This window comes from Homarus americanus, unplaced genomic scaffold (assembly GCF_018991925.1).
Source record: "Homarus americanus isolate GMGI-L3 unplaced genomic scaffold, GMGI_Hamer_2.0 scaffold54679, whole genome shotgun sequence".
Taxonomy (NCBI): domain Eukaryota; kingdom Metazoa; phylum Arthropoda; class Malacostraca; order Decapoda; family Nephropidae; genus Homarus; species Homarus americanus.
The window spans coordinates 2,839,332-2,855,641 of NW_024722701.1; the positions used below are offsets into that span (position 1 = coordinate 2,839,332).

The following is a 16,310-nucleotide window of genomic DNA, read 5'->3' on the forward strand; positions in this document are numbered from 1 at the left end:
CTCACATGTGCTATGCAACCCTGCAGACAACAAGTCTCCTCCACCGCCTGGAGGGAAGGGGGAGTATTGTCGTGGATTTCTCCCCTACAAACGCTGTTTGTCGCTGAGTAGCCGACCCCACCAATTCCCCAGTGTATGCCTCGTGGTCTAGGTCAACCAGCGCCGCCATACATCACGGAGCGGGGGTCAACTACTAAGCCACGCCTACCCCCCCCCCGCTATTTAAGACCTGACCTCGTGGTGACCTGTCTCTTTTCTACCTACACCAACCAGCCAGCAACACCTCCTCCGCCTGCCTGGTGGTCCTCACTCCCGCCGGCGAGCATGGCGACCCACAAGCTGGTCCTCCTCTGAGCACCCTCACCAACCAGCTCTCTCTACATCACGCTTGTAACCATGCTGCCTTCCCAGCACCAAGCTGCATTGTACATCCAATACAACATGTATATAGAGAGCACATTGTGAGTTTCCTTTCTCCAACCCATCCTGAGTGTGAACCAAATATCCTGAACCCCACAATATATTTATTCCTTACCTTTACACGTTCTTATCCAAGCCTTGTTTACTGTTCATGTCTTCATCTATTTCACCACTTATCTTCATTGCTACTTTGTTGTTCAGTGTCATTTAGTGACCAGAGAAAACCTGCCATGTTTGGTAGTGTCACATTGGATAACACTCTTCTCATAAATGTCCCAGGCAGGGTACTGAGCCCAGGACACAGTCTTTGGAGATACCTACATTATCACTGTACCACCAATATATATACTGCCCTCTGGTGACTCCTAGAAGTAAAAAATTCTCAACAAGATCTTAATTAAAAGTCATGTAATAGGTAGGTAAAGTTTTATTATGCAACAGTAGTGTGTCATAACAGATGTAATCATTCAAAATCATGTTGTTATGAGCACTTTACTACAACAAAATCATTAACATACAGTGAAAGAAAATACTAACACAAACTACAATATACAAGTACTACATAATCTGTATTTAGAGAATTTATCATCTTATGCATTTTTTTAATATACGCTACTGTCGATCTAAGAAAACTTGTACACGTATCTAGATTATTAATGGATGAAATAATATCTTGGTAAACCTTTAACAATCATTTACTGTCCCTCTAGAACAGCAGATATTAACCTTTGTTATTCTTTTGTTTCTCCCACACCTTCCCAACACCTATACACAACCATGGCTCTCCCTCACAACACTTAACTCTGGAATCTGTTATTTTGTAAAACTAACCGACGTCGTCTACTCAATTATTGCGGTGTAAGGTGAATTGATAGTCGTATTGTGAATCATTAATTACCATCGAAATAAAGTAATAATGAAATGAGTTCCCGAGTGTGACCTTTTCATATCTTTTGTGTGGCTTTTTACCTTCTTTTCCTTAAAACAGTAAAATTAATGGAAAATAAAAACTACAGTACATATACTTTTACAATATAATTCACTACCGTAGTAATTATTTATGAGTAATTGTAATTTTATTTTATTTATATTTGTCTATTTTCATCATAAATACGAATAAAATAATAATGTAAATTGAATCAGGTCTTAAATTAACCAGGGTTTTAAATACGAATCTCTGTAAGTTGAATCGTCATAATTCGAGGTTTTCCTCTACTCTACTAAACTGAATACAAAGACGCAGTACCAATAGATGTCCCGCTGCTTCTCCGACACAAGTAGTGGGAGAGTTAGGCTTTCCTTTGGGCCAACCAGAGGATCAATTCTACGTCGACTCATAATAAGACAACACCACAGTTTACGCTTCACATTCACCTTACTCCTGGACAAGGTGGAAAGATATCCCCAGATCACACAAGGATGTCAGTGGCAGATGGTAAATATTGCTAAACAGTAATTTCTCACACAACTGGATACCTACTAATTATAAAACACCAGAAATTAATCACCCACAGGTCAAAAAGTTTATCTATAGCTCCAGAAACATTGATGGGGCTCATTAACTCCCCAAATACCTCTTTGTTATCATATGAACTTGTGAGGGAAACGGCTTGTGTTCTATACAGTAATCAAATTTCTTTTCTCCGTGTCCGAGAAACTGTAAGATTGGGTTTCCACTTCTCACTTATTGCGTTGTTTTGTGAGCCCCAAGTTGAAAGCATGTAAGACATGATTCTCTTCACTTACAACTATAACTGGACTACATAAACTGAAATACCTATCATGGCAAAAAGCAACTCAGAATTAATCTAAAACTACTTTACTTTTTTTTTTTTTACAAATTACAATATATTACACTTAATGCTATAACCTGATATAGTTATTAAGGAAGAAATATACTAACTTAAAATAGTCAGCATGAAACAAGAATCCAAGTATATAAAGGTTTTGTGTCATTTTTCACAACACGATAGGACAGGTTGGACAAACCATCTTCACTGACGTCTATAGTGTGCCTGAGCTTCTCGTAGCGGTCCTCCGCCGGTGGCAGAGTGACGTGGGATAACATGACATAAGTGGCCACTCTCGGGTCGAAGCGGACAATGGTTAACCCTACTTGTTTAATTCTGTTGTACATATCATCATCTTCAGCTCCCCATCCATAATACCTGTTGCTGAAGCCATTGACCTTGGTGAAGTGGAGTTTCTGCATGGCTACGGCTCCTCCAAACAGATTTCGGTATGGTAGGTGATATCTGGCAGTTTAGAAGATTGAATGGTAATCAAATTATCATACTCAAATGTGATTCCTTAAATACTAAATATCCTTTAAAAAATAGTAAGGTTCCTTGATGTACATTAAAAAACAATACATTAATTAAGAGGTGGAGCAGAAATGTTATCCCACAGGCAGAAAGGTTGGGGGTTTAATTCTGTACTAAAGTGGGATACAGTTTACAGTATTGGCTTACATCTGTATACTCTTAAGAACAAGGTGATAACACTGTCAGGTCCACTTGTTGATGGGACCAGGTTAAACCACTAGCTGCCAATGCTCTCACTGTCAACCATCATATTTTAGTACACTTAATTTTCAATGTAATTTCCCACGGTATGGTTACCAGGAGCCATTTTGTAAACCTCGCACTTGAACTCAATTGTCATGACTTGACCTACAGAAGCCGGGCACTACTTGCTGAATTCAGGGCATTAGCATCTGTCTGGTCACTCTGTATCACAGTGAGACATGCATTAAAGTTCATGAAATTTGAGTAAAGGGAAAATTTAATGAATACTCTATTGAGAATTCTGGTAGAGTATCTAGAGGTGAATATCCTCTATAAAGTTCTGTAAGCAAGTCACGAACACTGTTACATGATCACCCTTTACCATCGCTCTCTCTCTCTTCTTTTTATATGAATAACCTCCTCACTGAGAGCTGTAGATCACCCAGACTCCCATCCTAACTTACTGTAACCCTTAAGACTGGGATACATGAAGGCAAGGCTCAGATCTTAATGGTTAGGCTAAGAAACAACTCACCTGAAGGTATCAACTGCGGTAGACATGTGTCGCGGGTAATGGGTGCAGGCGTATGTGTTATAATCATTTTGTGGCAGGAGATCAACATCGTGGAATATGAAGCAATCTACTTGATCCAGTTTGAAAAGAGTTTCTTTGAAGCCGATGTTGAATAGTTTGGCTCGGTTGAAGGCGACGTCCGCTGTCTGTTCAACTACGACGATTCTGAGGAAAGAATTTGACATCAGTAATACACACACACACACACACACACACATCACACATACACACAGAACTCTTGCCTTCCATCATGACTAAAATGAATACTGCAATGAATTCAGGGTTGGGAGGACCCGTACAATATAATTTTCATTCCTAAAATATACAAAAATACATTAAGCTATTTTGTTTTGTATTTATCCAATGAATTATAATTTATTTTAAGGACTACTGATTTGTTCATTTATAAAGTTCAATTATTATTAATGATTATATAAGATTGAGATTTATTTATAGACAATAACTATTACATGTTAAAAGAAAGATGACAGACCACACTTAAAAGAGTAACACTAAATTACCAGAAAGGCCAAGAACACTGGCAAGAGACGGTGAACACAACAGGAGGAGTATGGGTACAAGTTAACGATATCATAAAGTAGATTGTAGCCATATGCTTGATCATGACAACAAATTTAATAATGAAAGACCTAAATTTAGTATCAATGGTAATGGAAACATACCATAAATTACTAAAACCATCGGGAAATAATAAAAACTAAAAGAAAAACTAAAAAACAATGAAAAATAATTAAAAAAGCCAGAGATTCCCAAAAAACAAAAGCCTGGTGATGTTAAAAGATCACTTGTATAAAAGTGGATGATGTAGGTATTGTACCTATAGTTCAGCTGTTGTCTTGAGAGGAATGGATGCATATACGTCAGGAACTGCTGTAAATGACGACTCCTATTGCGATATGGAATAAGTAATGCCACCTGGAAAACAAGACAAAAATTAACACTCCGAGACTATCATTAAACAGTTAAGTAACACCGAGACTGTCAACAAACAGTTAAGTAACACCAAGACTATCATTAAACAGTTGAGTAACACCAAGACTATCATTAAACAGTTAAGAAATAGTAACATACTATCATTAAACAGTTAAGTAACACCAAGACTACCATTAAACATTTAAGAAACAGTAACAGACTATCATTAAACAGTTAAGCAACACCGAGACTATCAATAAACGGTTAAGTAACATCAAGACTATCATTAAACAGTTAAGAAACAGCAATAGACTATCATTAAACAGCTAAGCAACACCGAGACTATCAATAAACAGTTAAGTAACAGAAAGAAAACCTAAAAAAAAACACCTAAATTTAATAAAAGATGACTCGCATCAATCACTCACATTATATCGCGATTGACAGTCCTTAGGTTTCCACACACCACCGGCTTGGATGTCATATTTCCTCAGTATTTCTTCATCTGAGAGAGGCTCCACATTGTTGTTCAGCAAGGTGACGGAGGCCTGAAGATGAGGAGACAGTACAGGACACCAAGGGAGATCGCCGTTCTCCTTTGGTCCCACTAGTCCGACTAATTCGGGTACGATGTTACTGGCGGGTATATAGGTAAATGTTGCGTCGGTGTACTTGCCAGTTATAAGGGGCTGCAGCCACACTATGAAGTTAATACTGATTGAAACAAACCAAATCTTCTTATAATTAATTTGTCTAACTCTAACTGGCACGGTCATCTTTGGTTACTCATAGCTTACGAGTATTAACACGATGCCAACATTTTAAAAGAATGGATTTTCATTGTGTTTGTATTATATCGTTCATCTGGTGTAGTTCCCCGATCGCCTGGCATACAAATTTGATCTGGGCTTTTATCTTAGTCGATTTCTTCGTCGACTCGGACAGCCTTGCGTTCAGAATTCCGAGTTTCTTGTCGATAAATGTCGATGCTTCTTGGAGTGCCAGCTCTACGTGGAAACCCAGACCAACGTTAACATACATACGTGATACATCCTGCCTGTTGGGACGCAAAACACGGAGAATTAGGATACATATACTGTATATACTTCACATTATGTATAGTTCATTAATACACACACTACGATAGGAAGGCCTAAGACCAAACCTCACTCATATAACACCATCTGTGAGGGAATTACTACACCACGTCAAGTCCCTCATCACACTATCTGTGAGGGAATTACTACACCACGTGAGGTCCCTCATAACACCATCTGTGAGGGAATTACTACACCACGTCAGGCCCCTCATAACACCATCTGTGAGGGAATTACTACACCACGTGATGCCCCTCATAACACCATCTGTGAGGGAGTTACTACACCACGTGAGGCCCCTCATAACACCATCTGTGAGGTAATTACTACACCACGTGAGGTCCCTCATAACACCATCTGTGAGGTAATTACTACACCACGTGAGGTCCCTCATAACACCATCTGTGAGGGAATTACTACACCGCGTGAGGCCCCTCATAACACCATCTGTGAGGTAATTACTACACCACGTGAGGTCCCTCATAACACCATCTGTGAGGGAATTACTACACCACGTGAGGCCCCTCATAACACCATCTGCGAGGGAATTACTACACCACGCCAGGTCCCTCATAACACCATCTGAGGGAACTACTACACCACGTGAGTTCCTCCATAACACCATCTGGGAGGGAGTTACTACACCACGTGAGGTCCCTCATAACACCATCTGTGAGGTAATTACTACACCACGTGAGGTCCCTCATAACACCATCTGTGAGGGAATTACTACACCACGTGAGGCCCCTCATAACACCATCTGTGAGGTAATTACTACACCACGTGAGGTCCCTCATAACACCATCTGTGAGGTAATTACTACACCACGTGAGGTCCCTCATAACACCATCTGTGAGGGAATTACTACACCACGTGAGGCCCCTCATAACACCATCTGCGAGGGAATTACTACACCACGCCAGGTCCCTCATAACAACATCTGAGGGAACTACTACACCACGTGAGTTCCTCCTAACACCATCTGGGAGGGAGTTACTACACTACGAGTTTGTTGTTCAACACCTACATTAATCTGTATGTTCACTGTATGTTCCTTTACCTTTCTCTAATGAAGGCTTTTGTTAAACCACCAATGTATGTAATAAGTCATTTATGTCCAATGTATATTTTCAGCCTTCGGGCTGCAGAATTTTTTCAATAAAATGTTAATTATTATTATTATTATTATTATAATTAGGGTATGTTTACTTCACATTATGTAAACACACACTAGGATCGGGAAATAGGATATTTATATATATACTGATATTAAAAATGGGGGAAATGTTTGTTCGTGTTCGTGTACTCAAGGTTGCTAAGTGATAGTAACACTTATGTCATTGTATTAGTCGCCGTTGCTAAGTAACAGAAAATGTAGCCATCCAGGACCATGATGACATTATACATTTTTAGAGGGTAACTCACTTAAACGCTTTTAATGATGAAAGCTTCTCATGTCAAAACATTTCTAACCATAAGAAATGTATATAAACTTACAACAATGTTTGGGTGACAAATAATATCGGGCAAAACACAATCCAAGACAGTACAGTATGTGTGCTACGAATACTGGCAGTACAAAGACTGAGATTGAGCCAGAAGTGTCTCACGGGCCTCCCAGAGTTGCCAGATTTGGGGGTTTCTCGCCCACTTGGGCTTGTTAGAGTCTGTATCCTGTTAGGGAGTTTGTAAACCAAGAAATTACGACTGTGAGTGCCAACAAGTTTATGTGCACACTGCTTACCATCTTGGGGATTATTTTGCTTACAAATAAACTGAAAATTAAGCCCTACAGTAAATCCTGAAGTCACATCATGCTGATAACAATGATAAAAGTAATCGTAACTGTGTGCGTGTTATCTGTGTGTGTATGTGTGTTATCAGTGTGTTATCTGTGTTATCAGTGTGTTTCGCATGTAGTGTGTGTGTACATATTTGTATCTACATATACGTACACACATTTTTGTGCTATGAGATTAACATGTCGTGTATAATAATAAAACTCACACACTAAGGGGTGAAGAAGTGTGTTGAAGGAGTGTGTTGAAGGAGTGTGTTGAAGGAGTGTGTTGAAGGGGTGTGTTGAAGGGGTGTGTTGAAGGGGTGTGTTGAAGAGTGTGTTAAAGGAGTGTGTTGAAGGGGTGTGTTGAAGAGTGTGTTGAAGGAGTGTGTTGAAGGAGTGTGTTGACAAGAATCGGACCTGAGGCTTGAAGAAGGTAGTTACACAGATTCTGACCAGGACAAAGCTGAGGCATTGAACAGCTTCTTTTCCTCGGTGTTCACAAGAGGATGAGATCAATGTTCCTAGCTTATACTACAGACGAGCAAGGGGGGGGGGTACCTAATTGAGGTGTATAAACATCTCAAGGGGCACCACACAGTCGAGTTTCCTTACCTGGAGCTGGCAGATGCTCGTCCCACAAGGGGTCACAGCTCGAGGTTAAAGAAGCCGCAAGTCCAGAAAACTGTGAGGGGTAACTTTTTCGGAGTGAGAGTTGTGAGCTCTTGGAACAACCTGCCAGAGAGTGTTGTGACGGCACCGAGTGTGAGCTCTTTCAAGACAAGACTTGACCAACACTGTAGAAGGTTCAGGTACATGCCCAGTACTTGCCAACAGTGTGTAACAGAGACGTGACCGATTGCCCAAGTGGCTAACGAGCAGATCGGTGGTGAAGAGGATAAAAGTAAAAAGTATAAGAAGCAGTGACAAGTGTGTGGTGAGATGGTTGAGGATAACCTGAACCATAAACACACACACTGGGGGTGAAGGAGTGTGTTAAACATATAAAGTGTGTGCAAAAAAGATAGAGTGTGTGTTACAGTACTAGTAATACAACAAGGCCTTACACATGAGCTTGGACGTAGAAGTTTGAGCCCAGGTCGACTTGAGTGCGTAAACCTTCCTCGCTGGGAGCCTCAGTCATGCAGTCAATGGTCTGTTTCAGCTGGGAGTGAGCGGCTATTTCCTCGAACAACTTGTCACGGTCCTCTAGCACGCTCCTGAGTGATGGGTCAAGCATCAGAGCAAACACTCACGATTATTGTGAAGTAGGGATAAACTCGAGTCACAATAAACACATGAAATAGCATTATATCAATAGAATATTACTTCAGGAGGAAAATATATGAGGTAGCCGCGACCACCAGAAGGAGTTGTTTGATTTTGTTCATTTTTTCCACAGATGTTCTGATCATTATAGTTAGTACCGGGTATTTTATAAGAGGCAACAACTTTTTATTTTAATTATAAGTATTTTTTTTTAAAGATTTTCTCTATCCACAATTATAAATCACCAGTAGTGGACAGGGCATGAAGGATGAGAGAAATTGTGGGGTAAAACACTGAAAAACTGATCATATGACACAAAAATGATGTCTCTCTACATGCTTTTTACGTGAAGAAATTAATTCTTTACCGTAAATACTCCTCCGAAAAATCAAACGAGTCACCACGTGTCACCTTTTTCTTTGCAACTGACTCGCTCAGTCCGAGTGTACTCTCACGACCACAAAAAATATAAATTACACAATGACGCTTCAACAAAGTTTCTTTCATTGGTAACAAATATCATAATAAGTACTTTCTGTTTAATATGGCAGGGGGTCTACCCCCCAGCTAAGAAGTTAGGTAAGGTTAGGGAGGTTTATTTGGATGGTTAGGTCAGGTTCTAGTAAATGTTGCCTCTTTTAAAATACTTACAATAACGTCAAGAACATCTGTGAAAAAAATGAATGAAATTAAACAACTCCTTCTGGTGGTAGTGGTGTGTTCATGCATCACCTTCTTCTCAAGCTTATAATGAAAAAAAAAATAAGATATGTGCAACAGCCCACCTGGGTACAGGTCATCGACCCACAACAGGGCCTGGGGGGGATAAGAGTGAAAAGAAATTAAAAATAGAAGAGAAAAAGACTTTATTAATCTACACCACATAGATGCCAGAAAACCAGCTTTTTGAAGTAAGAGAGATTGTAAGAATATGGAAACACAAAATAAGAATAATAAGGAGTCTGCAATAGGCCGGTTGGCCTGTGCACGGCAGCTCCTGTCGAGAGTTACTACCACTCTCTATCATCCATAAATCTATCCAGCCTCCTTTTGAAACTCTCCAGCGTTCCAGCACTTACTACAAAGTTGCTAAGCTTGTTCCACTCGTCCACCACCCTATTTGTGAACCAGTTCCTTCCTATCTCCCTCCTAAACCTAAACTTATCCAACTTAAATCTATTGCTACGAGTCCTATCCTGCTCGGATATTATAAGAACTTTATCTATATCTCCTTTATTGATTCCTTTCACCCACTTAAATACTTCTATCATATCTCCCCGCACTCTTCGTCTTTCTAGGGAATGCAAGTTTAGTTTCTTTACCAACACCTGATACACTGTCACACACTACAGGGGTCCTCTGGCTCTTCAAAAACACAATCTCTGGTTACTGCACAAAAGAGAGTTGTACAGACAATGACCTACTTGAAAAAACAGATCACACAAACGAAAAATTTGCTAAATTGAAAATGTTAAAATTAGAAGATATTAACACCTACTGCTGCACCATCTTTGTTTACAAATCTATCAATCACTTGCTTGACAATAACTATTTCCAGTTCCAGAATAATCAGAGATACAACTTAAGGCACCCAGAGCTACTAAGACCACCCCACCATGCGCTCCTCTCAGTCCCAGACCTCCATAAAATATCACAGTGTGAAGGTGTGGAACAACTTACCCCCACCCATCCCAGCAAAGACTACGCTCCCTTCCTTTAAATCATCTCTTAAAAAATATCTATTGTCTAAGTATTAATATTTCTTGTAACACCTACTATATTTACAGTACCTGCTCATATTATACCATCAAAACCGTTTTATCGGAAATTTTCATGTAAATAGATAAGAAATTACCATTGCAATAAACATATTTGCCAACTAGACATAATCCTGACAGCTCTGTCCTCTTGTTCAACCTTAATACTGTACAACCCAGGTTGTACTGCTCCCCCATTATACTTATGTTTTTCAATTCCACTGTAATTAATGTACAGTACAGTATATACTTATAATATAAATAAAAAAAGATAATAAATAAATAAAATAAATAAATATTGAAGTGAAAACCGTGCTAACATTATGATATGTTCTCATTACCACCATGCTATTGTACTATTCCAGATGATACTAATTGTTACATAATAGTTCCTTGAGATAAATGTATAGTATATATCAGGTGCCTAAAAGAGAGCCCAGATTCTCAACTGGCTCAGCCATGTTAATATTGTTATTATTATCCACTCTGTATCTGTGTTTTTCTGTCTAAATAAACTGTTTCAATTCAATTCAATTAATCTATCTTGATATGGAAGGTCTCTAGGTTCCGGAATAATTTTCGTCATTCTTCGCTGCACCGACTCTAGTGAACTGATATCCATTCTATAATAAGGGCACCAGAATTGAACAGTATAATCGAGGTGCGGCCTGACTAGCGCAAGATATAATTGCAATATTACCTCCACACTCTTATTACTTACACTTCTAGATAAAACCTAATACTGTTTTACTTATTTCGAACATTAACGCACTGTTTTCTAGGCCGTAGGTCCGGGCTTACAAGTACCCCTAAGCCTCTTTCACAAGTCGACTTCTCTAGGTTGATGTTGTTAAGGCTGTATACATTGAGAGTATTTGTTCTTCCAATATTAAGTACGCTGCACTTGCTGGTGTTAAATTTCATTTGCCATTTTTCTGACCACTCCTGCAGTTTATTTAAATCCTCCTGTAGTGCATTTGCATCCTGCCCTGAATTAATCTGCGGCCCTATTTTGGTGTCATCTGCAAACTTGCTTATGTCACTGCTGACATAAGCATTCCACAGTTTGGCTGTGTGAGGAAAGAAGGAGGCACTATAACGGGTTAATCTAGTGTGACCGACATCCAGAGAAATGGTGGGCACCGCGGGCAGGACGAGTGTTACGACCCCACAGCCTTGCCGGCGGTACACAGGATGCCAGATCCACCGAGCATTGTCCGTTAAAGTACCTATAAAAGAGAGAGTGAAGCAACATTGCGGCAAAGAGAAAGGGAAGAAAGATTGTTAACTAAAGGAGGAGAGTTAATAAGACAAAATGCCTTTGATTCCACCCTATCTAACAGTTGGACAGAAGAGCCACCCCAGATATGAGAGCAGTACTCCAAGTTAGGACAAATGAAACCCTTATATACTTGAAGCAACTGCTCAGGAGTGAAGTAGCTACGGCATCTCTAAAGCATTCCCAACTTTCAGGAAGCAGCTTTAGCAATGTTGAGGATGTGTGGCTTCCATGACATATTAGTGGAAATGGTGAGGCCTAGCATATTTATTTCAGAATTTGGCAGAATGATTACGTCCTGAAATGTGATTGGTGGGAGATTTTCTATTTAGGAAAGTGTAATTAGTAAATACTGAGTTTTATTACAATTGAATTTAACCAAGTTTCTACCTCCCCATTCAGAGATGCTGTACAGAACCATATTGATAGATGAAATGATATCAGCTCTAGAAACATATCTAGTTTGAGAATTAGGGCGAAGGGAAAATTTTGAAGAATCACCCCCCTAGCTTATTTCACCTGAAGATTAACTACTCTAACATTAATGGGGTGGGATGAGATTAGATTAAGTTAAGTTAGGTCACAAAAAATATAAACATTATATCTCACCTCAAGTCTTCCCTCAAAACATTATTCACAAAATGTTCATACTTCTCAAATTTCTCTCTGTCAGCCATCATACTACAGTCTGTACACTCTGCAACAATAAACACAGTAAATAACAAGGAAATAAAAGCACAATAACAATAATAACAATAATAACAACAGTAGCACTAATAACCCAATATACGAGCCATTACAAAAACTATCTAAATTACCTTAAAAAACAATAAAAACAACCACTTAACCATCTCTAACCACACCATAAACAAGAACAACAATAGCAACACAAACCTTCTAGTAATTACACCACACTAGATGCTATTAAACTCAATTTATAAGAGAAAAACTAAAGTAATAGCCAAGAGACTGTGTCCATAATGCTGCTGCCTTGTTGACACTCACACGGAGTTACGAGAACGAGGAGATTAATCCGGATTCTTCTTTGTTGACACTCACACGGGGTTACAAGAACGAGGAGATTAATCCGGATTCTTTTGGATTTATAAGACGTTCTTTTACCTTATTATAGTTAGATAGATAGATAGAGAGAGAGAGAGAGAGATAGATGGAGATAAAGAGAGAGAGATAGATAGATAGATGGAGATAAAGAGAGATAGATAGATAGATAGAGATAAAGAGAGATAGATAGATAGATGGATAGATGAATGGGTAGATACATAAAGACACTCGTATAAGGAATTGATAAAACACACTGATGGATTAAGGAGAATTACCTCTGAGTCATATAACATTCTAATACTTATTATGGTAAAATAAATATACTATACTTTGGTTTATTTAATTTTGCTTTATTTTATCCTCTTCGCTTGGGCGGTGGGACTCGGTGGGGTCTCCTTTACACACTATTACTGGGCGTGGGTAATGGGTCCCGGGTCTCACTGGTCTGTTACTGGGCGTGGGTAATGGGTCCCGGGTCTCACTGGTCTGTTACTGGGCGTGGGTAATGGGTCCCGGGTCTCACTGGTCTGTTACTGGGCGTGGGTAATGGGTCCCGGGTCTCACTGGTCTATTACTGGTCGTGGGTAATGGGTCCCGGGTCTCACTGGTCTATTACTGGGCGTGGGTAATGGGTCCCGGACTCAGGCGACCCACGCAGACGATGGCCAGACAACAGCTGAAGATGGACTGCTGTGGGAATTAGCGAGACCTGCGGGAATAGCCACAGAGGACTCTTACAGGAGGTAATGTAGTTATCCAAAGTAGTGGTTGTTCCTTTCCCTGCACAACAGAGGGTTTTGGTCCCCGAGAAGCAGAGTCCTAGTGACGCAACAACCACGGGAAGGGTCCGATGGCCGGCTTTTTCGGTGTTCCTGTTGATTAACGACAGACTCCTGTTTTCCTCTTAGGTATTTTGTTCTATTACTAAGGCGTGGTGTTGCACCAACCCATGCTTAGCCTAACCGGGGGCGTCAGAAGCCCACCCCCAGACCTCTTAAAGGGGCGGGGAACGATCAAGAAGGAAGGACCTGCTCTCGTAAAGATGGCGGACTGCCTTTACAGGTCAGACCAAGGTCAGTCTTTATCCTCACCACTGACCTGTCCGTTAGCCGTTGGGGCGGTCGGTCACGTCTCTGTTACACACTGTTGGCATGCACCGGCTCCTGAACCTGCTCCAGTGTTGGTCAAGTCTGGTATTAAAGAGCTCACCGCTGAGTGATGCTCAAAATATACCTTACAAAATAAATTTGGAAACGAATATAATATTCTTTACGATATTGAAATTAATTATTATCTACTTTGTATTAAGAATAGATATATCATAAATGAATTACACGCTTATTTATATAGAAGCATAATAGAACATGTGAATTGGAGAAGCCGTGTGGGGCGGCGCGGCAGGCTTATAAGGGCGGGGCTTGCTGGTGACCGTAGATGTCTCCGATTACGAAGTGATAGGCGTCCACTGCCGTCCAGCCGATGATCGTGGGCGTCCACCACCACGCCCGCTCTGTCCCACATCTTCGTTGTGGGGTCCTGAACTCGAGGCCCGCTGGGAGGGGGGCAGTGTACACCCTCGCCTCTTGGCCTTCCAGTATTAGGTCCTGGGCCTCTGACATCTGCAACTCCCTCTGGCGTTGAGTCTGTTTCAAGTGGTGGTCCACGGGGTAATGCTGCCTTGCCGCGGGCACCCCGTCCCTCAGCTGTCTGCCCGCCACCAGCTGGGCAGGAAACTTGTCGACTCCACGCAGAGGCGTATTTAGGTACTGGAGCAGCGCCTGGGCCACCTTGGCCGCCTGTAGGCTGCCCTAGCTCCCATATTGCCGCGTATCAAGCGCTTGACCACCTTCACGGCAGCTTCTGCCCTGCCATTGAAGTGTGGGTAGTGATCGAAGGACACCCGCACCGTCACTCCCCATTTCCTGATGAAGGCCGACATCTCGCTGTCCAGATTCTGGGGCGCCCCATCTGGCGAAATAGTTTCTTAGCTTCGGGATGATCGTCCTGACAGTGGTACTGTAGTGGATTTCTCCCCTACAAATGCTGTTTGTCGCTGCATAGCCGACCCCACGAATTCCCCTGTGTATGCCTCGTGGTCTAGGTCAACCAGCGCCGCCATACATCACGGGGGTCAACTACTAAGCCACGCCTACCCCCCGCTATTTAAGACCTGACCTCGTGGTGATCTCTCTCTTTTCTACCTACACCAACCAGCCATCAACACCTCCACCTCCTCCGCCTGCCTGGCGGTCCTCGCTCCCGCCGGCGAGCATGGCGACCCACAAGCTGTCCTCCTCTGAGCATCCTCACCAACCAGCTCTCTTCTTCTAGCTACAGCCAACAACTCGTACTCCACAGTACCGCTCGGGAAGTGTGCCATCCAGTCAGCGTATGACATGTCCAGTCAGCCAAAGATGCAACGACCCCACCCTAGATCTCGTTCTCATAGTTTTACTTGGCAATACTTGGTAAAGTAACTTTGTATTTAATGGTGATTGTGATTGGTGGATCTATTTTTGGCTTGGTTATACTTCTGGCAGAACCTTTCGTCCCAGTAGACCTTCATTACTTCCAGCCGCTTCAGCAATTCCCTGAATGGCCCCCTGACTGGCGCTGTGGCCATAAATGGGGCCAGCTAGTTTACCAGCCCGTGCCACAAGTGGTTGTTGGTAATGGAGGGCTGTGTTGGCAGGAGGGAGTTCTGACTGGCAGCCAGCCGGTCCTCAGTGGGTGTGTACTGTTCCCACCCCAGGTGTGATCTCACCAACTCTGCTTCTCTCTGGCAAAACTGGAACTTGTCCGGTTGCAGCATGACTTCCTTCTTGGCACACGTCTCCAGGAGGTCAGATGTGTGCCACAAGGCCTGCCCTACACTTTCATCGTACAACAACGTCTTGTCCACACACTGGAACTTCCGTGGAATGTCCTGGATCATGTATTCAAATCTCCGGGTGTACGCGTCCCAGGCAGCATACTGCCTCATAAGGGCACACAGGTACTGATACCTTCCCCACAGGGTAATGAAGGTGATGAGGCGACTACTGTCCTCGTCTAACTCTACATGATGAGAGCCCCCGGAAGCGTCTGCCACCATCTTGTACGAGCGTCTCGGTACTGGGGTTAGCCACATTTCTTGGCCACGGCCACCATTCTAGTGCACCACATCGTGAAGTGGGCACCGAGTACAGTACCCCCCTCCTGACGTCCTCATTGAACTGGTGTTTCATTTCAGCTTCCCAGTTCTTGGGCACCAGGTGTGTGGCACATGTGCGGAAGTGCATCCGGGGTGAGGTGGATGTGGTGCAGGACACCGGCCATCACTGGGAACAGCGACCGTGTGGTGTTGAACGTGGATGCAGAGAAATGCTGCTGCAGCCACTCCTCCAGTCAGGCAACATTCCTCTCCAGCCGGAAAAGTATACACTTAATGGCCGAGGTGGCAGCACCACATCCTCTGAGGAGAGCACCTCAACAGGAGCTCCACCCCCACCGGGGCCATAATGGGCAGGAAGGTCTCAGGGAGCAGACCACAGCCCCTTGCAGGAAGCCAGTGACAAAGACGACTGTACAAAAAACACTTCCTGCAGGGTAAACGTCCAGTCTAAGTCAATGTGACACTCGTGGCTTCCCAG

The 16,310-nt window shown here is 42.1% G+C and overlaps 1 protein-coding gene across 1 annotated transcript; it reads right to left on the bottom strand.

Annotated features, from left to right (window-relative positions):
- Positions 1-832: 832 nt before the first annotated feature.
- LOC121863109 (beta-1,4-galactosyltransferase 4-like) lies at positions 833-12,621 on the bottom strand. The gene is made up of 8 exons (XM_042361607.1): positions 12,511-12,621; positions 12,226-12,313; positions 8,379-8,531; positions 5,278-5,491; positions 4,863-5,216; positions 4,340-4,437; positions 3,463-3,666; positions 833-2,675 (listed from the first exon to the last, which is right to left on the bottom strand). Exons 2-8 carry the CDS (start codon positions 12,294-12,296, stop codon positions 2,333-2,335), a joined length of 1,437 nt encoding a protein of 478 aa, XP_042217541.1. The 5' UTR covers positions 12,297-12,313; positions 12,511-12,621; the 3' UTR covers positions 833-2,332.
- Between the last annotated feature and the right edge of the window lie 3,689 nt (positions 12,622-16,310).